Source organism: Sinocyclocheilus rhinocerous, unplaced genomic scaffold (assembly GCF_001515625.1).
Source record: "Sinocyclocheilus rhinocerous isolate Xijiao unplaced genomic scaffold, SAMN03320098_v1.1 scaffold974, whole genome shotgun sequence".
In the NCBI taxonomy this organism is placed as follows: domain Eukaryota; kingdom Metazoa; phylum Chordata; class Actinopteri; order Cypriniformes; family Cyprinidae; genus Sinocyclocheilus; species Sinocyclocheilus rhinocerous.
The window spans coordinates 529,444-554,774 of NW_015627262.1; the positions used below are offsets into that span (position 1 = coordinate 529,444).

Genomic DNA, 25,331 nt, shown 5'->3' on the forward strand with positions numbered 1-25,331 from the left:
TTGCTGCGGCGCCCGGGGAGCAGTTGGGGGTTCGGTGCCTTGCTCAAGGGCACCTCAGTCGTGGTATTGAAGGTGGGAGAGAGCGCTGTACATTCACTCCCCCCACCTACAATCCCTGCCAGTATGAGACTCGAACCCGCAACCTTTGGGTTACGAGTCCGACTCTCTAACCATTAGGCCACGACTTCCCCATAATATTATTATTACTTTGAGAAGTACATTTTAATATACAAGTAGTTTTTCTAAGATTAAATGGTGAAAAGCTTGTGATGTAACTCGTGTCCTCATGTATTGAGACAGACAATGAAACACTGCGAGCATCACGTGTGTTTGAGTTTGTGTAGCAGACCAAACTGTCATTCATTCAGACACAGACACATAGAACATGCAGAATTATTAGCGACATGCACTGACTGGCTGTTGTCACGTTTATTTCTAGGCAAGGCAAGTTTATTTATATAGCACATTTCGTACACAATGGTAATTCAAAGTGCTTTACATAAAAGAAAGTAAAATAATCATAAAAAATAATCACAAAAATAAAACAAGGAAGTTAAAAACTTTGAAAATGATTTAAAATTAATTTAAAGGTCCCCTGAAGTGCCTTGAAACACGCAGCGTTATTCTATGTGGTGACGTAATTTCAACTGAAACAGGAAGACAGGGTGGGACATATCGAGCAGCCCCGCCCCCTTTTTAAATTAGCCAATAGCGTTTTTTTATATCCGCACGGGTCAGAGCCGTTGAGCTCGGTAAAGCTGCATTTGACAGCCACAGTCTAATAGATTACCCCCAAGATTCAATATGAAACTCTTAGTAAAACAAAATAGTGATCATAATCATGCTGGGGCTGTGTAGTTTTAAAAGTGTTTAATATATGTCGACTCACACATATGATCCACTCTGTGCGATCGCGTCTCTGGACCGGAGCCAAAGTCTGGATCAGACTGTGCGCGCTGCCGCGGTTCGCGTGACACAACGTGAAACCAGCACCTCATTTGCCCCAATCAAAAGCATATTTACACTATCTGAATCGTTCCCTATCGCCTACATTGTACACTACGTGCCATTCACTGTACAAGAAATACTACACTGTGAACAAAGCGACCGATCTCAGCCACAGCTTCAGCATCTATTTATAGTGTAGGGGGCAGGCGCTTCGGCTTCTAGAGAGCATTTGATTGGTCAGAAGATTTGATGAGAAGATGAAGTACGATGTGACGTCAAAAAAATCGTTGAGCCGTTTTGGCGGAAGTGACGAACTGCAAGCTTTGAATGCTTATAACTTCTAAATGCGAATTTTGTCACTGTTTTGGAGCACACTGCCTTATAGATAACCTTAAGACTAACATATTTATACTAACACCCAAAAAACTTTAATTTTGATTTCATGGGGACTTTAAGTGATGACAAAAGCTGAGGAGCTGCTCAGATGCCTCACACGGACACACAGCGAAGAGAAAAAAACTCCCACCTTGCACCCCAAAGCATTGTAAAAAGCCGAGTACGTCGTTTGAACAGAAACTTCAGACTTTTGTCACACTTTATTGGTTAACCTAATGGCTTAAGCACTAGAGGGCTGTAACTCGATATAATGCTTCTGAACTAATGCATGCTGGATAAATGATAGGCAAGCAATGGAGAGATAAAAATCACAGTCCTAAATCACATTAAACTTCATAATCATACAGTACAACACATTCTGCATTATCTAACACAGGGGTTCTCAGCTCTGGCCCTCGAGGTCCACTTTCCTGCAGAGTTTAGCTCCTTCCTTGATCAAACTCACCTGCCAGTAACTTCTAGCAGAGATGGTCTTACTATCGGGTGATGAGAGGGTCTGTATTACTTACTATTGGAGAAAGCGGAACGGTCAACTTGGATCATGTGTGCCTTAATAACCAATCACATTACAGCCGTGACGTCATTGAATTTCAGTCAGAGTTGTGCGACACTCACTCGCTGTTTACGGATACCATAGGAATGAATGAGAAGTGCCGTAAGCTGAATCCCTCCCATTACAAAAAGTCAGTGACTTCTCTTATAAAACGGCTTTTTTTTTTTTGTGTAAACTCTAAAAATAGTTCCATCCAAAAGTATTGTTTAGTGTGATCAGACTGTGCGCGCTGCCGCGGTTCGCGTGACACAACGTGAAACCAGCACCTCATTTGCCCCAATCAAAAGCATATTTACACTATCTGAATCGTTCCCTATCGCCTACATTGTACACTACGTGCCATTCACTGTACAAGAAATACTACACTGTGAACAAAGCGACCGATCTCAGCCACAGCTTCAGCATCTATTTATAGTGTAGGGGGCAGGCGCTTCGGCTTCTAGAGAGCATTTGATTGGTCAGAAGATTTGATGAGAAGATGAAGTGTAAAACATCTAATTCTTGCAATGTTTTTGAAATTACTGAAACTAAGGTCTGTCTCCAGAATCACACCAAGATTCTTGGCTTGATTTTTAGTTCTAGCCTGTTGAAATATAAAATCACCTGGGAAATAGTCAGTAGGGGAGAACGGGCACAAGCTAACACTTTTTGGCTTTCTCATTTTGCGTAAATCTACTTGGGATTCAGAGTATTTCTTTTTTCCCACATTAATTTTTACATGTCTAGTGCAAATATGTGGTCTTGTTTCATTAATACACTGTATACTTCTCCCCCACCCCCCACCCCCCGAAAAAATGAATGCAAACCAAAATATACAAGGCAAACTAAAATATTTTGTCAATAAAATTACAAAAAAGTTGTTTAAAATACAAAGTTTTTCCATATGAAATAACAGCATTTAATTTTTTTTATTATACAAGTTAACTCATTTTGGAGTTTGACGATAAACACACCATGAAACACAGCTATAGAGCATAGTTCAAAACATTGTGGGCAAATAGATGAAGAAACCTTCAGGTATTCAGAAAAATGCAGAGCTAAATACAACACACCCAGAAAACCTGTTTCAGTAAAAGTTACAGTGTATGTGAATTATGATCTATATACACTAAAGGATACACTATACCTTTATAGAATAACATGGTTGTAATAGCGAGGCATATTTTAACACAGTGTTACAATGTGCCCCACCTGCACAACTGGGAATTAAATCTGGCTGAGCATTAAATCTAAATTTTATCTAAACGGCTAAATAACAGATTTGAGATTAAGACAATGTGAAATAATAGCAGATTTGTCTCATTTTAGATAAACATTATATATAAAATAATATAACATTAACTACGTTAAGAAATTTACTTTTGTTGCAATTAAATGTTCAGTGATATCGTCCAAATTGTTTGAAATTGTAGATTATTTTTTCTCTATGTCGTGTTAATATGGCAACTAGTACATTTTTACCACCATTAGCTTTTAATACAGCTTCTAGCCTTCTTAGGTTCAGTCTTGAGTGGAAAGTCTTCTATCAGGACATCTGCCAGTTGTTTCGGAGAAGTTGAAGGAGGGAATCTGCTTCTCACTCTTCTCTCCACACCTATCCATTGTGGTTGGATAATATTCAAGTGAGGTGATTGAACTGGCCAGGGCAGATGCTAAAGTTCATCTTGGTGCTCGAACTGTGCATTTTTTCTAATCATGACTTTGCTGCAGTAGTTCCTTGTCTTTTGGACACATTGCTTCATAGACCACTTTTCTTCTTTGCAGATACAGACTGTTGTTATGAAAACACCAAACAATTGGGCTGTTAAGAGAGATTACAGATGCTCTTGCTAAACAGGCTTCCTTAATTTCCCCATTTTGTGAGTGCTTATACTAACCACCGCTGAACACAAATTTGTTATAACATCACAATATAACATCGCAACATTTGTTTGTACATATATATTCTCTCTCTCTCTCTCTCTCTCTCTATATATATATATATATATATATATATATGTTTTTGTTCCTGAAATTTTTTTCTGTATCTGAATTTTTTTTTAGAAGTGTGGTAGGGCTGTGCGATAAATTGAATTTGTTTAAATTTAGATTTTGTCTTCCAACAGTTATGAGTATACGATCATTGAGATCATTTGATTAATGCCGCATTCCGTATACAATTGAGAACTCTTTCTGTGCATGCTATGAGACGAAATGGCAAAATAGAAGTTTTAGCTTGTTGTTTGGGCTCTGCTCATAAAAGTAAGCAGGTGCAGGTCGCTATGTTTTGGTATGTGGCTTATTTAAGATGAGTTTGGAATTTGGTTTAGTATGGGCTTGTTATTTGTGTGTGTGTGTGTGTGTGTGTCTGTCTGTCTGTTTTTTTTTTTCTACCAAGATATGGCAACACTAATGAGTCAAAACGTATCCTTGTGATTTCTTGCACCGCACGTACAGAAGCCAACTCTGATACGTGTTTGAATAAGTCTAGTTGTCCAGTTCGGTTCCGTACACACTGCATAGAATTTCTGTAAATGTGGCTATCACTACCTGAATTTTTCGTTAGTCATTTTTGCTGTAGAATGCAGTTGTCACTCCCGTAATTTACTGAACTATGTGTGTAGAGAACAGGATTAAGCACTAAAAGGTGAATTGATAACCAAATTAAGCTGCACTCTGTATGTGGCCTATATGATTTAGACATGTAAATCATCAGCATTTTATGTAATTATTGGGTGCTTTAATAATATAATTGCTTATGTGTGGCTTCATTGAGTGATTACCAGAAACAATTTGCATCATTGCTTGATTAATTGAAACAAATTGTCCGAAAGAACCAGTATGGCAAAAAAAGAATCGAACTTCCCATATACTACATAGGAACTACCTAATATACCTGCTGCTGACTGTCATTAACGTTACTCAAACAACAAAAGACAAAGACGATCACTCGTCACTCAGCATTATAAGGGTCAATGTAAGTTTAATTCATACAGTGAAGACTATGCTGTTTTATTTTGCATGTCATTACTTTAAATTTAACAGATTACTACAGAAACTGAATAAAGCATTTAATTTTTTTCTATTATATTTCTTCTGTTGTTTGTAATTTCTTCTGTTTTTTTTTTTTTTTGTATTATTGTATTGTATTGTGTTGTATTATTGACTGTTCTTGTCTTCAATAGTTATTTGAGGCCTTTTTTTTTTTTTTTTTTATTAGCCTAGTATTAGCTTCTGCTGTGGTACCAAAATTGCTATCAACAATTGTGAATTTTCACTGGTATTTAAAATCTTAACATCATAGCAACCCTATTTCCAACAAAATATACTTAATGTATAATCGCTATCATGAAAAAAAAATTAGGATTGTGGTCATATCGCCCATCTCTCTGGGGTGGACCAAAGGTTCTTAAAGCTAGACCAAATTTGGTCTCAAAATCAATGCTTTACTGTCAAATGTGACTTTCTATGGGCCAAAATATGCGATTTTACTGTAATTTGTACAGTACTACTTAGTGCAATACAATAATGACAAAACATTAATTTTGTTTTTACTCTTGGAAACCTACTGCTTCACTTTGAGAGAATGTTGCTTTAAACAAATAATGTATTATTTTTGGGCTCTTTTCTGCTCATTAGATGGAGATGACTACCTGACTGTTGCCCAGTCGCTAAAGCGAGAGTTCGACAGCCCAGAAATCTCTGACTTAAAGTTCCTGGTTGATGGGAAGTGTATTCATGTGCACAAAGCCCTTCTTAAAATCAGGTAAATTGAAACCTGCAATCAAGTAACAGCATCTCTAAAGTCTTTTTCACTGTTTTTAGCCCTATTTTGTGTATATAAAGTAAAAATGGTTTGTGCCATTCTGCCTTCCTCTTAACCTGAGTTTTTCCTCAGGTATGTAAACAGCATCTGAAAATAATCTCTGAATAATCAACAAAAGATTGGGGTTTTCCCCACTGGTGTCATTCCCATGTTTAATTTAAAACTCGGCAGCTGAACTCTTTTGACACGAACATGTGCAGACGGGCTGTTGTGTAAGTATTACTCTTTGTTTCTCTACAGACACTGTTAATATTGTGAAACATATTTTCTGTATCCTATTAGAGCAGAGCTTGACCCTTCCTTTTTCCAAAAGAGCTTCAGGGGCGCAATGAAACTTTTAGTTTAGAGTTAGTAAAATAATGTGTTTTTCCTTAATAAAAGGAAACATTTACATGCAAAATTATATAATCTATTAGAATATAAATAGTACCCTAGTCTTTTTATTTTTTTTTATAAATATTTCCTCTTCAAACTGTTTTGAATAATTATGTAATTATATATGGGCCTACTTTAAACTGTATAAACTCTATATATGTATGGTAGCACTTTAAGGACCAATTCACACTATTGACTAGTTGCTTATTTGCATGCATTTTACTTGCATATTGGCTGTTTATTTGTACTTTTAAAGCACTTATTAATGCTTTATTCTGCATGACCATATTTTAGATCCCTTAATCCTGCCCCATATATATATATATATATATATTTATTTATTCCAGGAGACTGTAAAACATGCAACAGTATTGACTTGACTTGAACATGCAGCGTTTATGTTTAACTCTTTCCCTGCCATTGATAAGTTTTTCTGGCAATTCCGGCATGTTTTCACTGTTATTTGGTACATTGTGCTCTTAGGCATCTTCTGAAATAGTACAGAACTTCATAACCCAAAATGCTTGAAAATAAAATGATCTGCGTAAACGGGACGGAGTGGAGAGAATGTATCAAAATATCACCTAGAAAAATGTTGCCCATGCAGAGGTACGGTGCATCCGGAAAGTATTCACAGCGCCTCACTTTTTCCACATTTTGTTATGTTACAGCCTTATTCCAATATGGATTAAATTCATTATTTTCCTCAAAATTCTACAAACAATACCCCATAATGACAACGTGAAAGTAGTTTGTTTGAAATCTTTGCAAATTTATTATAAATAAAAAACGAAGTCTTTTTGAGTATGATGCTACAAGCTTAGCACACCTGTTTTTGGGCAGTTTCTCACATTCTTCTTTGCAGGACCTCTCAAGCTCCATCAGGTTGGATGGGGAGCCATTTTCTGATCTCTCCAGAGATATTCACTTGGGTTCAAGTCTGGGCTCTGGCTGGGCCATTCAAGGACTCCTTTATCATCTTGGCTGTGTGCTTAGGGTCGTTGTTTTGTTGGAAGATGAACCTTCGCCCCAGTCTGAAGTCCAGAGCACTCTGGAGCAGGTTTTCATCAAGAATGTCTCTGCACATTGCTGCATTCAACTTTCCCCTCGATCCTGACTAGTCTCCCAGTTCCTGAAAAACATCCCCAGAGCATGATGCTGCCACCACCATGCTTCACTGTAGGGATGGTATTGGCCAGGTGATGAGCGGTGCCTGGTTTCCTCCAGACATGACGCTTGCCATTCAGGCCAAAGAGTTCAATGTAGAGGTCTGCACTGAGGTCAGATTAAATTCCTGAATAAAACGTGGTAGCGGTCGTTAACTCTGGTGTAATTTGAACGGGAGCGGGCGGTCTAACAATATCCCGTTCCCGACGTCCATTTAGAACAGCATATCTGCGCTTTATTCTTATTGGCGCTCAGGACTGTTATGCACGCGCTGCATGCATCTGCGACACTTTTTCCCTATTGTGTTGTCAATGTTAAACGAATTGTATCCTGACAAGGCGAATAAAAATAAGAAATACAATTTTGTACATTTTTATTTTCTCTTTGACACTTTTTTCCTACGGTGTTGCATAAAATATTAAACTAATTTTGTGTTTTAAGATAATTCATATAAGTTCAAGTCAAAGTCAATAAATTCAAGACTCTTGACAAAACTAATAAAATAACATACAATTTTGTGCAGAATACACTTATATTTGTCAGCCTATCTCTCTTTCAGTAGCGGAAATTTAAATGTGAGATTATGGAAACGAGATCTAAATTTAGCAGGAACGGTCAGGTCGGGAAGAAAATTATTCTAAGCGGACAGCGGGTGAACAAAGAGTGAATATATAGCGGGAGCGGGTGGGTGCGGAATAGAACCTTGCGGGAGCAGGACTAAAAAAACAGTCCCGCGCAGACCTCTAGTTCAATGTTTGTTTCATCAGACCCCAGAGAATTTTGTTTCTCATGGCCTGACTGAGAGTCCTTCAGGTGCCTTTTGGCAAAATCCAGGCAGGCTGTCATGTGCCTTTTACTGAGGAGTGGCTTCCGTCTGCCCACTCTACCATACAGGCCTGATTGGTGGAGTGCTGCAGAGATGGTTGTTCTTCTGGAAGGTTCTCCTCTCTCCACAAAGAAATGCTGGAGCTCTGTCAGAGTGACCTTCGGGTTCTTGGTCACCTCCCTGACTAAGGCCCTTCTCCCCCGATCGCTCAGTTTGGCCGGGTGGCCCGCTCTAGGAAGAGTCCTGGTGGTTCCAAACTTCTTCCATTTGTGCTCATTGGGACCTTCAGTGCTGCAGAAATTTTTCTGTACCCTTCCCCAGATCTGTGCCTTGATACAATCCTGTCTCGTAGGTCTACAGACAATTCCTTTGACTTCATGGCTTGATTTTTGCTCTAACATGCATTGTTAACTGTGGGACCGCATATAGACAGGTGTGTGCCTTTCCAAATCATGTCCAATCAACTGAATTTACTACAGGTGGACTCTAATCAAGTTGTAGAAACGTCTCAAGGATGATCAGTGGAAACAATGATCACCTGAACACCTGAGCTCAATTTTGAGTGTCATGGCAAAGGCTGTGAATGCTTATGTACATGTGATTTTATTTTATTTTTTTCTCGTTTTTTTTTTTATATATATAAATTTGCATAGATTTCAAACAAACTTCTTTCACATTGTCATTATGGGTTATTGTTTGTAGAATTTTGAGGACAATAATGAATTTAATCCATTTTGGAATAAGTCTGTAACATAACAAAAAATGTGGAAAAAGTGAAGCGCTGTGAATACTTTCCTGATGCACTGTAAATGACTGGTCAAGCATTGGAGGTGTTTATGGACTCAGACAGCCATCATTCATTTTTTTGATAATTGTGAATCTGATTGAGTTGAAGTAGCCAATGAGGGAGATGCCTGTGCTGACACCGAAATTTCTAATCGTGGACATGCCAGGGATAGACTGATATCCCGTCAATTTGGATGAGAATGCAGGGCACCTGTTTGTCTACATGTGGACAGTGACAGTTTAGCCTGCGTACTTTGGACATGGAGATGAGGGGTTTATGACCAAGGTCTTGTTCTCAGTTCCCACTTGCCAAGGGGATAGAGCTAAGACAAGATAAGAAAATGGTCAAAAATAGATTCCTCTCTTTGTGCACATTTACCACAATGTTGAATAATCATAATGATGAAATTCAAGTATGGGTCAAATATGTCAACATTGTGCTGCTGGTGACTAAGCAAGGGTCACTGTGAACCATACAGCTGTGGCTCTTGAACTTGGTAATCTTGTGTGGCATGAAATTAACTGGAAGCCAAAAGACCTTCCCTTCACTGAAAATCCTGGGCCTGTCAGTGATGCTACAGCTTTTGATCCAGAACAACCAATTGACTATATTGAGTTGTTCTTTTCTGATGTAATGATACAGAACATTGTTGAACAGACCAACCTGTATGCAGATCAGTCATTCAAGCTATGGATGACACTTCACAACATGCTAGATTTCATTCATGGAAGCCTGTCACAGTTTCAGAAATGAAAACTTTCCTGTGGCTCTTTTATTCTCACTGGGGTGTCATTCATAAGCCTGAACTTGATGTACTGGTCTACAGATGAAATGTAAGCTACCTCGTAGCTCGCACAATGCTCGCACCATCGAGCCCTGCAGAGTGGTTCTGTATTTAAAGTTCATGTTTGTTTTTCAGCTGTACAACAAAATGAGAGTCAAAGATGCTGTAAAAATAGATAGAGTGCAAGTTAGACGTAGTGTAGTTCAGCTTCACAGAACGGTGTAAATAATAATAGGGGAGTTTAAAGTCAGCAGCCCAACGGGGAAAAATTCTTCAGGGTCTAGAACTGATAGCTTGTACTACACAATGGATCTTTTGAGATTTTAGGAAAGCAAAGTGTTTATAAGAGGGTGGAATGAGTAACTTTATATCTTTGAATGAGTCTCTTAACCCTTTGTAACATGATAATACAATAAAGGATTTTACATGTAAACTTGAGCTTTTGTACTGCTAAGCTTAAAAAAATCACTCACTGACTGAATAACTTTTGTAGTTTTTTTAAGGATCAATCTTTATTTAATTCATACAGGACTATGCAGTGGTTTCTTTAACATTTGAATACATTGTTGAATTTTTATAGTTGGATATTTCTTACCTAAATACTACTGTTAGTAGACCTTCCTAATAAACTTAAAGCATGGTTTATTTCATTTGTATGTTTGTTTTATTATATTTAGTTGTGATATTTCTTGTAATTTATTTCTTTTGTTACTGACTGTACTTGTTTTTAGTGATGTTTGAACTTTATATTAGGTAGGCTAGTGTTACTTTTTGCTGCTGTATCTTAAAATGTAGAATTAATCGAGGTATGTGAAATGTCACTGGTCGTAACAAGTTAGTGGTGGGGCCAGTGAAAATTTTGGCTGAACAAGTAAAAATCTGATCCACTGGCCTGAACTAAGAATATTGTGTTTTAACAACATGCATACACTTCATATTTGTGAACAAATGATTCTTCTGAGCTAAAAGCTGGTTAAAAACATTTTAATTACAATAAATAGAACTTTAAAGAAAAAAGAAAAAGAAAAGAAATGAATGAATAGCATAAAAAAAATGTATCATTTTGTGGTTGTGTTGATAGGTGTGAGCATTTCCGAGCATTGCTGAACGAGACTGATGAAGAGACCATAGAGATTCATCAGTTCTCTTATCTGGTGTATCGCGCATTTCTGGAGTACCTGTATACTGATACCATCAACCTCCCACCTGAGGATGCCATTGGTAAATCGCACCGGTCATGACTGCTAGATCACTGTAACATCCATGATCTGGGCTGAATTTTTTATTCTTTTTTTTAATCCACAAATATATACCTGTTTGAAATAGATATAGAGTCCAACATGACACATCGAAAAACTTGTTAATTACCCTGTAGAGCAGCACTTGAATGTAAAAATGTCTGATTGATGTTGGTTGATGTTTATGGTCCTATGATCATTGAATTGGAAAGGTCTTCTGGATTTGTCCACGTACTACCGTGAGAGCCGTCTGAAAAGACTTTGCCAGGAGACCATCAAGAGAGGCATCACAGAGGAGAATGCTATAACACTGCTTTCAGCTGCTGTCAAGTATGAAGCACGGGTGAGCATGCACACTCAAACATTCAGTCATCCATTCAGTTAAATACAGGTCCTGTTCCAAATGTTAGTGAGATTAACATTAGCTTGTTGCTAAGCTAACAACTAAATACTCAAAAAAAATATACAGTATCTCACAGAAGTGAGTACACCCCTCACATTTTTGTAAATATTTTATTATATCTTTTCATGTGACGAATAGAGAGTGCAAATGTTAAGAGGGTCAAGTTTTTTAATAAAAAAAAGCAAAAAAAAAGAAGTAGCATTAGAATAGAGGGTGCTAGAGTTAGAGGGTCAAATGGAAGATGTGAAATACACAAGACACTTGACTAACATATTACTAAGCTAAGCACTTAATACACTAATAAAAATGCAAAGAATAATCACAATTCATTCAGCAGAATTAGATGTTAGTGTATTGGTAAGCTAACGACTTCATACTCTAAACATGAAGCACACAGGAGTAGGGCTGTCAAAAAAAAAATTGAATTTCGAATATTCGTTGACTTTAAAATAAAAATCCACATTCGAATGCAAAAACCTCGCATTCGAATTTTAGGTGTGCGTTAAGGAGGCAGCCTTATTAGTGGCGCACGAGATGCGATGACGATGTAAGTGTCGTTGCATTATAATGAAAGCCATGTAAAATTAATGCAAGTTCAACTTTGACAAAACATATCTCGAGACTTTATGGCGAGGTTTTTTCCCCATTCCACTGCAACTTGTTTTTTTAAATGAAAAATGTACTCTGTGTGATTGGCTTTCCGCCTTTTGTATTAAACTATGCATACATACATGATGCTGTTTTGTTTATAGTTGTATATCGTATGCTTTGAATAAACGTGCATTAGTAATCTTTTGCTTGATGCGCCCTCTTGTGGCCTCAGGAGAGAAGCCAGAAGCTTTTCTTTACCCTAACTGAAATTATGCATTTTAAATTTGAATATAATTCGAATTTTGATCATATTTAAGTACAAAATTCGAATTTAGTTTTTCAACCATTTTGACAGCCGTATACAGGAGACATGACCAACATTCATGGTTGATTTACTAGATTTTGATGTTATCATATTGTTACCGTACAGTACAGTTTGATGTTAATGTATTACTAAGCTAATGACTTTATACTCTAAAAAGTAGGAAAAGACAAGCACAAATATTAGGTGAAATAGCGTATATAATACACACACAGTAATACATATTGCTAAGCTAATGACTTTATACTCTAATAAGATTCTCTAATAACCAATATTTGTCTAAGACAAGGATTGGTTAAAATAGCTCACTTGAAGTTCAGAGAAGACTTGACTAACATTCACAGTTTGATGTTTGCATATTGCTAAGCTAACGACTCAGTACTCAGACATTGTGTTCACCGGGCCAGATTCACGAAACATTCTTATGTTTTTTTGTTTTTTTTTTAACTGCTATTTTCTACTTACTATGATTATTACGTTAATCTGCAGGCAGTACCAGAAAGATGGGGTATTTTCCATTGAGTTTGTTTAGGGAATCTTAAGCAGGAGTCTCCATACAATCACATAACACTAAAGCTTGTAATTTTCTTCCTAAGGGAAAAAAAATAAGATTTTCTTAAAATATTTGAGAACTTAAGAATTTTTCAAGAATTGCACTTAAAACCATTCTTATGAACTTATTGGAATTTATCTTAAGAAACTTCTTAAGAATTTTGTGAATCTGGCCCCAGAAAACCAAAAGAAGTGACCTCTGACTTCAAACTGACTTGGGTCCACACCAAAGGATCTAGTGTGACATCTACCCTAAGATAGCACTGTAACTAAAGATAGCACACATACATTGTCTAAAAATGCTGTCTAGGTAGGCAGCTCGCTAAGTTTTGGAACAGAGCCCTAAACATGTGCATACATTTGCGGTTTCATATATTATTCTGTAGGTCTTTGGTGGTGCTTCTCTTTCTCATTGAATCAGTCCGTCCACTCTTCATGTGCAGGATCTGGAAGAGTTCTGTTTCAAGTTTTGCGTTAACCACCTGACAGCTGTCACTCAGACACAGGCCTTCGCTGACATGGACCACGATCTGCTGAAGAACTTCATCAGCAAAGCCAGCCGCTACGGGGCCTTCAAGAACTAACAGAAAGATATAGTTGAAGGAGGTATTCTGCTTTGGCTCTGCAACATCCAGGCAAGTTATCTCAAATACCTCAGATGTGGAGTTAGAGGAGCCAAATTCCTGTGGTTCGCGTGTGAAGAAGTGGGAAAGGCCGCTGCACTGGTTGTCTTCTGGGTCCCAGTGCCTTTAAATTACATGGCCATCTGAAGCCCTATTTAAGCGGAAGAATTCAAGACTGGATTCAAAGGGACCAGACAAGTCTGAAAAGATTGTATTGAAATAGCTAAACAAAAAGAAACCCCTCTGAGGTGCTTTATGAGCAAGGGATTCATCTGTGCATAAGCAAAAGGGAAGACCATCTCATGTAGGAGATGGTTGATGGAGAAAGAGTTGCTTTTCTGTTTCTGAACTATTGTTTTTGGTCAAGACCATATTAATTTGCAATATATTTTATATATATAACAGATTGGAAAGTTACAGTCAGCCAAACACGTTGTCCATCTCATATACATCCATTATTGTCATGATGGCCTTTATAAAGCAGGCCAACAGCCGAACTTCCTGTGGGGTTTCAAAGATAAACCTGTGTCATAGGATATCATGATTTCATATATTATTTTTTTTTTTTCATGCATCAGAAGAAACTTTACACAGTAATATGTCATATTATAGTGGTATAAGCATTATTTTTAAATGTAGTATCAAGTGGCTTCAATTTAATTTACAGATCCAACTAATGTCATATACTTTTGTTGTGTTTGCGCTCTTTCTGTGTAGCAGTATTATTTTGAATATGTCAGAAAGGTCAATGTCTGTCAATGTCATATTAGCACTAACACGAGTGTTCGGGTGAATCTCACAAAAACTCTCTGGGGAACAGTCCAGACCGTATTTCACCCCATAGTGAAAAGAGAAAAAAATAAAGACATTTTGCATAAAGGAAAGCCTGGTTGCAGGACATTTACATTTTCCCCAATTCCCATTACCGTAGGAAAGTAATAACAATATTAATAATAAACAATGCACATATATATATATATATATATATACACATACACACACAATCATCAACATATTAATTTGTTAAAAAAATATCAAAAGTATTAAAATGAAATCAATTTTATTTTAGCAAGATGTTATTGATTTTTATTTTTTATTTTTATTTTTTATTTGGGGTCAAATATGAGCCGGGCATTTCTTCAGTGCTTTTGTTCCTGCAGGCCGTGTAGTTGGGAAATGGTGCCGTCTGGTGGTGTTGATGCAAAACTAATCATGTGCCCATATTCTGTCATTATTGATGTCTTTCCAGCAAAATACTTTTTTATTACCCACAGTTAATCGAGATTCCAGACAGATATTTTTTTATCACTTATTATAGCATCCGCCAACCAACCTAATCATGAAATAGCACTTGAAACTATATATATATATATATATATATATATATATATATATAATTCACGTCTTCTTTTGGAAGGCCAAACAAAGTAGTTTCGCTTTCACAATGAATCACACAGTGCCTTCACGACATGGCGGCGGGAACAACACTAATACAGCGAGAATAAAAGTTACGCCTTCTTTCTTTGCGTGAACATTTGGGCGGCGTTATGCAAATCTTCCCACATAGTGACGTAGACATGTGGGGGCGTGTTAGAACGAGCCGTTTTAGGTAGGCGTGGTTGACTCTTAACTTTTATAAAGAATATCTCTTTGGATTTGAGACTTTAGTCTTTGCAACTTTACAGATCTTCTTTATGCACCAAGAGCTTGTAACACTCCAAAGAGAAAGGAAAAATTGAAATCGCATCATATGACCCCTTTAAGAGGTGTTAAACAACATACTTGACATCAGAGACCGCTTTCACTCTCTCTCACAAGGTCACAATGTCTTCTTGATGGTCAGTTGTTACAATCTACAGTCTGTTCATAATTGTTTACACAGTCAGGGGTTTCTGTTCTGTTGTAGATATTTCTACATGATTTCCTTCTTTAGGAACCCCATAAATGAGGGTCAGGAGTGCTAACCCTGCCCGATTGCCAAGAGAGGGTCTGTTAAATGCTCCCCAGTGGTCATGTTATAAATGGGGACTTAAATAATTTAACATTTGAATAATCTGTTTTAAGATGATACCAAACTTCTTGTTTTCCATTAAGCAAATGTCACACAGCACTTTTTGAATATTTAAATAAATGTCCTGTACATTAAAACTATTGTGTTTTGGAAAAGTTATTACAATTATAATATTGCAATATAAATATTGCACTTGTTTTTTTCTCCACTTGCACAATTTTCACATTTTTTATGTAATAAAGTATAAATTCATTATTATGCATCATAGTGGCTGTATATAATTTATTTCAATATTTGATTTCGTTTATTGAACATTTTTACAGTCTATGGTGTGAACAGCAGGCATTAATAGCAGGGAATGTTGTCACATTATACATTTAAAATTTTAAATAGCCTTACTATTTAAAGTGCAATGCGGATATCTACTCCAACAGACCTATATTTGTGTATATATAATTTATTTTTAACAAAAGATGTATAGATTAGATGCAATATTGAATTTAACGCGGATGAAAGCGATGCGAGGGATAGACTGTCATGTAATGTTCACTACTCACGTCTTTGAAAAATGTTTTATGGAGGTTTTGTCTACTTAAAGTCTTTTCAGAAAGTTTAGTCAGTTAAAAAATCGGTATGTTGTTAAATAACAATCCATTGAACGCATTGCATTTTCATTCCTGTCCAAATGAAACCTTGATACCCTGAGTAAGGTCTGTAGAACACTGTGACTTAAAATTCTCAAAATTTCTGTACAATTTGCTGCTGTAAGACATGTTTTGTGCCTATGAGTGGCGCTCTATGCACATTTAACACATGGGTTGTGTTTTAAAACCTTGTGAGCCGCCTACCTAGACAGCATTTTGGTCATCGCAAGCGCCTTCCGAGACAACAACATTTTTTGAATATCATAGATGCACCTAGTATTTTGTCCAAAACGCTGCTGAATTGCAACGACAACTGACCGAAATCAAGGAAATGATGCACTAAAATGTTGTCTAGCGAGGGAGCTCACTGTGTTTTTGGGACAGCCACATTTGGGCACTTCATTTCTCACCATTCATTTCTGCGATCAGCAGCATCCTGTAGTGCGCTCTCCTCATCCTCACAGCTTGAGTTTTCACTCGTCCTGAGGATGCTGTGCGGAATCAAACACTCATTCGTCTCCTGCATCGGTCGTGCAGCGTTTCCTCGCGGATGCTGAAGATCAGGTAAGACTGTGTGTGTTTGTGGATGATGTGATGGCGCACACTCATCACATCCACCTGCTGTCGTGTGTATCTGCAGCAGAACTCAGTGTGTGCTTCTATCACATGCTATTTATCTTGCGGTCTGAAAGCGGTCGAATCTATCTGCCATATATGTTCAATTAGCACGCATAGACACTGAGTTAATAAATGAGTGAATGTGCTGTATTCTATTATTGAAACATATGATGTTAAATTTCTGCTTTTATTATCATTAATTTTGGTGATTGTATTTACAATACAGTACGTGTTTACAATAATAATCTGATTCATTGTTAATATGTTAGCTACATAATATTAAACACATTTATATAAATATATATAGCCTATACTTATATTAAAATATCACTGTACATTAATACCCTTGTATTTAATTACTAATGTGTAAAAATTGGAGTATCATTAACAATAATAACGAAAATAATGAGAAAATAATATTTATACAACTTTCATAATATATACTTTATATGTGTATTATTAATTTATACATAGTATAATATGTCAGTATTGTTACTATAATGTTACTGTAATATTAGTAATATTTATTACATTATATTGTTATCATAAATGTCATTTTTATGTTATAAAATTAGACCTTTAATTTAATTAGTCTTTTTTGTGATTGTGTACTTGTGTTAGAGCTTATATTTGATGATGATAATAATAATAATAACAATCCGCTACTTACATATTTATTGGAATATTTATTCATATAATGTAATTATATCAATGAAAATTTATTTTTTTCATTACCAATGCATAATAGTAGCTTAATAATTATCAATGATGTATTAACATAGTAATGTTTTTAAAAGTATTGTAATTACATCAACAATATTAATACAAATGCTGCTTTTAAAATATGCATTTTCAGTTTGAGTCCAGTGAGGAAATATGTAGTATGCAGATCCTATTGTGGCTTAAAACCATAATGGTGTGATGTTGTTCCATGTAAACTCTTTCTTTACAACTTTTTTTTTTAAGAAAGGGAAATTGGAAAGGATAGTATAAAAACTGATTGACAGGCTGGTTGTTTAGCATGAAATGATCAAAGATAAGTGACTGTATTCCCTGCAATGCCATCGAAGAATTCTAACTTTTTTCATCAGTTATGAGTCACTTATTCTGATTCTGTCAGCAGATCGTGTTTGCTTAAGACAGCACCAAGTAAAATACATACATAGTATGAATCATAACTCACAGAAGAAGCGAACACGGAGCACACTTTCTGCATTTTGTTTTTGTGTACACTTTGTGTGAGGTTGTGAAATTGAACACTTAAAATCCTTTGAGTCAAGTAAAGGACAATAAATCCCCTCGCACAAAGCTAATGAGGGGTTTGCTTTTGAAAGGGAAAGGAGGCGTGGCCTCTGGTTTCATTTGGATGGTAATATTTAATGAATGCTCCAGCTCTGAGAATGGAAAACGCAGCTTCCATTTGGAGATGCTTGAGAAAAGGGGCTAAAAAAGGATGCACACACATAAAGAAAGACAGATGTAACATGTTTCTCTAATCCAGGTCCCTTCTAGGTTAGCTGGTTGATTAGTGAACAGGTGCAGTGGACATGCTCTGAATGCATCATGGGAAATTAGGGGAATTTCATGCATCTTAATGACTATGACACCAATTTGCCTCTTGAACTTCCTGCATTACTACCAGTAGCGCTGAATGTGTTACATTGTCAGGAAAGAGGAAAAACAATGAGGTGGAAGTAACAAAGACAGTTTCTCATGGCCGTTGGCTGTGGGTTTCATGCTGACACATTAAGGAACATGCTGTGAGTGATTTATTTATACTTCATGTCTGCGACAGAAACTGCATCAGTCGAGAACTGTCTGTCCATATGTCAACCATCTCTCTCTTTTCCTTTCGTTCACTCTGCCTGTACTTAGCATGTTAACACTAAACCATAAAAATGGCCAGTATAGCTGATGTATTTTGGAATTAGCTTGTTTTCACTGCATTGTGAAGATTATTGAACAGATACTGTGATAGATAGATAGATAGATAGATAGATAGATAGATAGATAGAATTTCTATTGTTGCTATCCATGTCATGGCTTTATAGTAGCTGATGTAGTTCGATATTACTCATTAAAACTTTTGTTGTTAACATTTTTTAGTTCACATGACTGACAGTGATCAGTGCATTATGAAATGCTAAGGCATCAATATAGCATGAAAGCATCTGCATGTATTTCTGGCATCAGGACAGCAGAATCACTGCAGGACAGATGCTGCAGACTGCAACGAGAAACTGCATGTGGGATCGCATGTATCGAGTGACTGAACAAAGGAAGCTTCCTTTGTATCTATATTGGGCTAGATCTCTGTCAAACAGTGCAGGTGCAAAAAGAAAATGTACAGAATATATAAACTGACATTTGTATTTAAATAGGCTGCTCTCATTATATGCTAATGCACTTTTGAGTAATTGCACACACAAAATACTAAGTTTACACTACAGTTTCATCATTTTGTCATGGTTCTGACAGCACTGTATTATTTGTAAATGTGTGAAAACCTTAAAACTTAAATACTTGCACTTCAGCACATTCATGCAATTTTAATTTCAAATATATCTTTATGCAGCAATTATTGCAGTCCAAGCACAATGATGAATTTAACCCATAATAAACTCATCATTATAATTCATATTGCAAAACAGTGACTGTGCTGTGTTTTAATGACATTTTTAATATATAATGCACATTGCAGGTTTTACACTGGTATAGCACCATCTTCAACGTGGATGAAATTAAACTTTTTTTCAGTCTGTAGATAGACCCACCAACTTTTGTGTTTGGCCATTGTTAACCACTTCCAATAGCTGTTTGCTGAAAGTTAATACGTTTAAAAAATATATGCTGTTAAGACACTGAATTCAAATGCTAAAGTACTTATTTTAATATATACAGTTCCGGTTCTCGAATCTTGATTGGCAGAGTAGTGTTCCAAGAGTGCTGATAAAAATCCAACAGCACTGGGACATTTCACTGTTTGTATCACTCTGCTTGTCAAGTCACCTTTATTTATATAGCGCTTTATACAATACAGATAGTGTCAAAGCAATTTTACAGTGTTAAACAGGAAAAATGTGTGCTGATAATGCAAGAGGACAATAGAAAACAGTCAGTTTATCAGTTAAAGCCAGTTCATCGTTGATTCAGTGATGTCATCGTCCAGCTCAATTCACTTCTCTTCCAATAGTGTCTGTGCAGTCAAGTCAACAATGTTGCCAGAAATTGTGTCCCCAACTAAGTAAGCCAAACGCGACAGTGGCAAGGAACCAAAACTCCATCTGTGACAGAAATGGAGGGAAAAAAACCTTGTGAGAAACCAGGCTCAGTCGGGGGGCCAGTTCTCCTCTGGCCAGATGAAACTATCATGGTGTGGTTTAATTCCAGGCTGCAATGCACGTCAGATTGAGCAGAGGACTCGTCTGGTTTTCGTGGTCTTGTGCCGATGGCCGACAAGGTCTTCCCAGGGGATCTGTCTCTAGGGTTAATCTAGTTGACATGGTCTCCGGTGACATTCAGGGCTGTAGAGGTCGTCTCTAGGTGCTGATCCACCATCTGGACTGGATCCAGGTGACTGCAGTGACAATCTGATCTGGATACGGACTGGATCTGGGTTGCTACGGTGACCACGGAATAAGAATAAAACAGACTAATATTAGCATAGATGCCATTCTTGTTACGATGTAACAAGTACATCGGGTGTTATTATGGGAAGTGTTCCCAGTTCCGGTTGACCTAATTAATGCAGCTTAACAATCCTTTAACGGATTTGAATTATAGAAAAGTGATAGTGTGTTATGTGTATGCCAGGTTAAAGAGGCATACACATAACACACTATCACTTTTCTATAATTCAAATCCGTTAAAGGATGTGAAGGACAATAATGCGATGAGAGCTCGTTCAAGTACTGAGGAGCTAAACCATTCAGGGCTTTATAAGTAATTAGCAAGATTTTAAAATGTATACGATGTTTAATAGGGAGCTAGTGCAGCGACTAAGATGCAAAACCGGGCTAATTTGGTCATACTTCCTGGTTCTAGTAAGAACTCTAGCTGCTTTTTGGACCAGCTGCAGTTTGTTTATTAAGAATGCAGAGCAACCACCTGTCGCATATCAGGTCCCTGCAGTTCCTCCCACTCTCCACAAGAGATCTCATCACCTTTTCACCCCAGACTCCATTTCACATAACCCTCTGCCCTGGAACTGATTACGAACACACCTGTTTCCCATTAGGAGGACTATTTAAGTTGCACACTCACTCACACACACTTGGCTGAGTATTGTTGTTCTGTAGCTACATTCCTAGCCTTTCCGTGTCTCCATGTTTTTCTGGTTCCTTAGTTTTGCCTTGCCTGTGTTTTACTCTGGACTGTTTCCCTGGTTTGTGATCGTTTGCTGCCTGCCCTGACCATCGTCTGTTGTTTGGATTGCTCTTTTGTTTGCCCTGGGACATTGTTGTTAGCTAGTGTTTTGACCCTGCCTGTCTCGACTACGCTCTCTAATAAAGCTTGCATTTACTTCGTTGTCATGCCGTCCGTTACACCACCCAATAAAGCATTGCAATAATCTAACCTTGCGGTCATGAATGCATGAATTAATGTTTCTGCATTTGACAATGAGAGCATAGGTCATAATTTAGATATATTTTTAAGATGGAAAAATGCAGTTTTATAAATGTTAGAAACGTGACTTTCAAAGGAAAGGTTGCTATCAAATAGCACACCTAGATTCCTAAATGATGACAAAGAATTGACAGAACAGCCATCAAGTGTTCTTGATTATTACATGCAGAGGATTTTGGTCCAATAATTAACACCTCTGTTATTTTCAGAATTTAGCAGTAGGAAATTACTAGTCATCCAGTTTTTTATATCAGCTATGCATTCTGTTAGTTTTGCGAATTGGTATGTTTTGTCGAGCCATGAAGAAATGTATGTTATGCTGAGTATCATCAGCATAACAGTGAAAGCTAACACTATGTTTCCTGATTATATCTCCCAAGGGTTTCATATAAAGCGTGAAAAGCAACGGTCCTAGTACTGAGCCTTGTGGTACTCCATACTGCACTTGTGAACGATATGATACTTCTTCATTCACTGCTACAAATTGATGACGGTCAGATACGCATGATTTGAACCATGCCAGTGCAACTCCACTAATGCCAATATAATTTTCTAGTCTATTCAAAAGAATGTTGTGGTCGATAGTGACGAATGATACCATTTTTCTCTAAGAAAGAACGAAGAGACTACCTTTTCTAGTATCTTTGACAGAAAAGGGAAATTTGAGATCGGTCTGTAATTAACAAATTCTCCAGGATCCTTTTATTTTAATGACAGCCAGTTTTTTGGAACATATCCTAATCACAATGATGAATTAATGATATTCAGAAGAGGATCTATGAATTCTGGAAGTACCTGAAAGTACCGTGTCTGTCTTTGCGCATTCAGACAGACTATTAGTTTGTGCATTCGGTCTGCAGTTTACGTTAATACATGTTATGCCTGTAGGTGGTGACAAAAGATTGTGCTTATGAGTGAGTCATTTGAACCATTCACTTTGTTAAAAAAATGCAGATTCATTCCAGAACTAAGCAAGTGACTATCTTTATGAATGAGTCATTATATAATTTACTTAACCAAATTGTTAAAAAAAAACATTGAACAGTTTAGATGTGTCCCCCTTGTTAAAGCACTTGAATTGTGAATTCAGTTAAAAAACTGTAGCAAATTATGTTTATCCCCCTCCCAGATTTAGCGCTTATGCTGCAAAAAACAATGTCATGGTCAAAGTTTTATGTGTGGTTAAAAAAACATTGGCACACAAAACCACATCTTGTGTGGCCCATTTTATATACTGTGTTGTTCTAAAATAGTAAGCTTGGTTTGCAGTAATAAGTCACAATCCGCCGCAGAGAAGTGCAGAGCAGGAATTCATCATGCATGCTCACTTGAACAAAGTCGAAACAAAGCCATTGCTGTGCTTTCTGATCTGTTCACTGTCAGCTCAACATCCATCAACCAGGAGGAAACCTCATCCCCGCTGACTGAGCCATGTAGAGATTCCACCAGTTAATATAAGAGTCTGATTTTAAATTGGGCTTTTTCAGTTCACGTGACTGGTGCTTTGTTCCCTCTATTGATGCACTAATATATGAGATAGAAACCACAAAGCTGTAGTTTGAGTGATCATGGTTGAGAATCATTGAATTGCAAAGCTCCAGATGCTGTTAATAGCTGGTAATATACTTAAGCTTCATACCTGCTGAGAATTGTGTCTTTAGCCTTTATTTAGCATAAACATATTAACATATATAAACATACGAGGCATGTCTTATGTATAAATTTGTCATTAGCCCAATGTGGATGAAGAAGTCAGGTAAATTTGTAGTTCACAGATATACTCTGTAATCCCGTACAAATTGCAAAAATCTTTTGCAAACTTTGTAAAAAAAAAAAAAAGTCTGAGCGAATTATCTACTTTTTTTAACTAACTCAGTGTGATCTGAGAAATTGAATCCCATCTAGATTGAATGTCTGTGATAGCAGTATAGTTTCAGAACATGCAACCTTTGCTGAATACTGTAATTAAAACTAAATTGCCTGGTGCACTTCATTATGAATCTAGACATTTTTGGCAACTTTCAGAGTAAAAATTAAATGAAATACAATAAAATTTTAAATTTAAAGAGAAAAATAAATAAAATGGTTGGTAGTTCAAGTACTCAGGCCATTCCATCTCATATAAGATACTACCTAGATTTTGGTAGTATAATCCTACATTTTAAATAATAAAATAAAATAATAAAATGAAATAATGCTTTAAAAAAGCAAAGTTAAATATATTGTGCATCAAAACTAGAGCCCGACCGATATGGGTTTTTTGGGACCGATACCGATATTAGGGAGTAAAAAAAAGGCCGATATCGATATATCGGCCTATATTCTTTGTGTATATTATAGTACAGTACCAGTCAAAAGTTTGGACACTTTCCCATTCGTATGTCCAAACATTTGAATCAGCGCAGATTTTCCTCGCGCTTTGAACCCTGGTTAACAACAGATCTGTTGCGAGTTCGTGCAGCGCTGTCAGAATACATGCAATGCGCGCGTGTATTAGAAAACATAGAATAAGACAATGCTTGAATGCTGCTGCCTGAACAAGAGATCTCCTTACTGAAGTGAAAGTGTTGACTGGTGTCACTATCTCGCGAACGCGCCGGCGGATCTCCACGAAACTCGGGGGATCCCTTCAGCTGGTGCAGCCTTCTCGAACGACACCCTCTGCGCGTCGGTAGCCCCCCGGGATCGCTTGATCGGTCGGCGCCGGACCGCGAATTTAACCACCTGTAACTCCCGAACCCCGGGGGCTATCGACGCGGGGGGGGTCTCATTCGAAAGCGGGCCTCTAGACATACACTCGATCGAGAGGGTTCCTCGAGCTGAAGGGATCCCCCGAATTTGGTGTGGATTCGCCGCGCCGTTATGGAGATATGGCCGTCCAAAGTTTCAATGGTTTTCCATAGACTAAGCTTTAAAGCGTTTCATCCAGGTCGCCAGTAGCAAACAATAGAGCGCGCTCTGCTGGACAAACTAAGTAATCACACTATTTCAAGCATTTAATCTGCGTTATATGTTCTGTAAAAAAAAAAAAGTTCATATCGGCGGCATATTCGCCGATACCGATATATCGGCGACAGGCTCATATCGGCCGATAATATCGGCAAAACGATATATCGGCCGGGCTCTAATCAAAACACTCTATAAACTGTATAATAATTAGTGTCATATCTATCTGTACTTGCAAGCTTAAACCTATTCCTAGTGTTGGGCTGTGAAGTCTTTAAAAACGTTAACTTTTGAGGACTTCTAAGCCTTTTCTGTAAAAGTAGGTCAAGTAGAAGGTTTGGTGTGTGTGTGTGTTTGCTATGAGAGTGTTTACATGGATGTGCCGAGTTGAACTTTGGGATGTCCAATTCATTTAATTGGTTTGGTTTGTGTAAATAATTAAATTATTCTCTGAAGCATTTATGTTGTATTAACAAAACAATATAATATTTATTACAATAATTTTACAGAATAATTGATTATTTATTTAAATGCTGCTGTGCATAACTGTTTTAACTTCACTTTTAAAAATAAATGTTTCATATAGGGTTTTTTGCAATGCCATAGAAGAACCATTTTGGGAGAACAGTTATTTAAAGAACCATATTTTTCTTATTGTGAAGGAAATTTTAATCAGAAGAACCCTTTCCACTAAAGAACCTTTGTTTTAAAAAGTGTGATTAAACTGATAAACGTTTTTGATTATACATTTTATATTAAAAAAAGTGTCAGCCTATTTGGGGATTTTTTTTTTCTGTGTACCAGATAAATACCGTTCTACTCTGTGCTCCTTTAAATTTTGAGTATAGCTTGTTGCTTGACAAGCTGTATTTTCCAAGTAGCTAACCCGACACTGGTTGTTTTCATTCTCTATTTCTGTCTACCTTCCTCTTGTAAATAATTGAGCTCCTGACTCTGAATGGTTGTGATGATCTGTTGCAGGGTATCTCTTGACACATACAGTGGGTACGGAAAGTATTCAGACCCCCTTAAATAATACTTTCCGTACCCACTGTATTCTACATCTCTTCATGCTGTCAGACGGGGCTGCATTACTGTGACCTGCAGACCTGACAA

At 37.0% G+C, this 25,331-nt stretch overlaps 2 protein-coding genes across 4 annotated transcripts in view; both read left to right on the forward strand.

Moving 5' to 3' along the window:
* The window catches only part of rcbtb2 (regulator of chromosome condensation (RCC1) and BTB (POZ) domain containing protein 2), a 40,338-nt gene extending 25,974 nt beyond the window's left edge, over positions 1-14,364 (forward strand). For 2 of the 3 annotated variants that reach the window (XM_016536260.1, XM_016536253.1), the window contains 4 exons: positions 5,516-5,642; positions 10,723-10,862; positions 11,092-11,222; positions 13,191-14,364. In XM_016536260.1, coding sequence (XP_016391746.1) covers positions 5,516-5,642; positions 10,723-10,862; positions 11,092-11,222; positions 13,191-13,331 — 539 coding nt within the window. In that variant the 3' untranslated portion in view covers positions 13,332-14,364. Of the gene's footprint in view, positions 1-5,515; positions 5,643-10,722; positions 10,863-11,091; positions 11,223-13,133 lie in introns of all 3 variants that reach the window. The other variant, XM_016536269.1, reaches the window with a different exon arrangement.
* Positions 14,365-16,477: 2,113 nt separating this feature from the next.
* The window catches only part of LOC107726712 (serine/arginine repetitive matrix protein 1-like), a 45,462-nt gene continuing 36,608 nt past the window's right edge, over positions 16,478-25,331 (forward strand). Inside the window, exon 1 of the mRNA XM_016536407.1 lies at positions 16,478-16,589. The gene's annotated coding sequence lies outside the window, so the exon portion shown is untranslated. The remainder of the gene's footprint in view (positions 16,590-25,331) is intronic.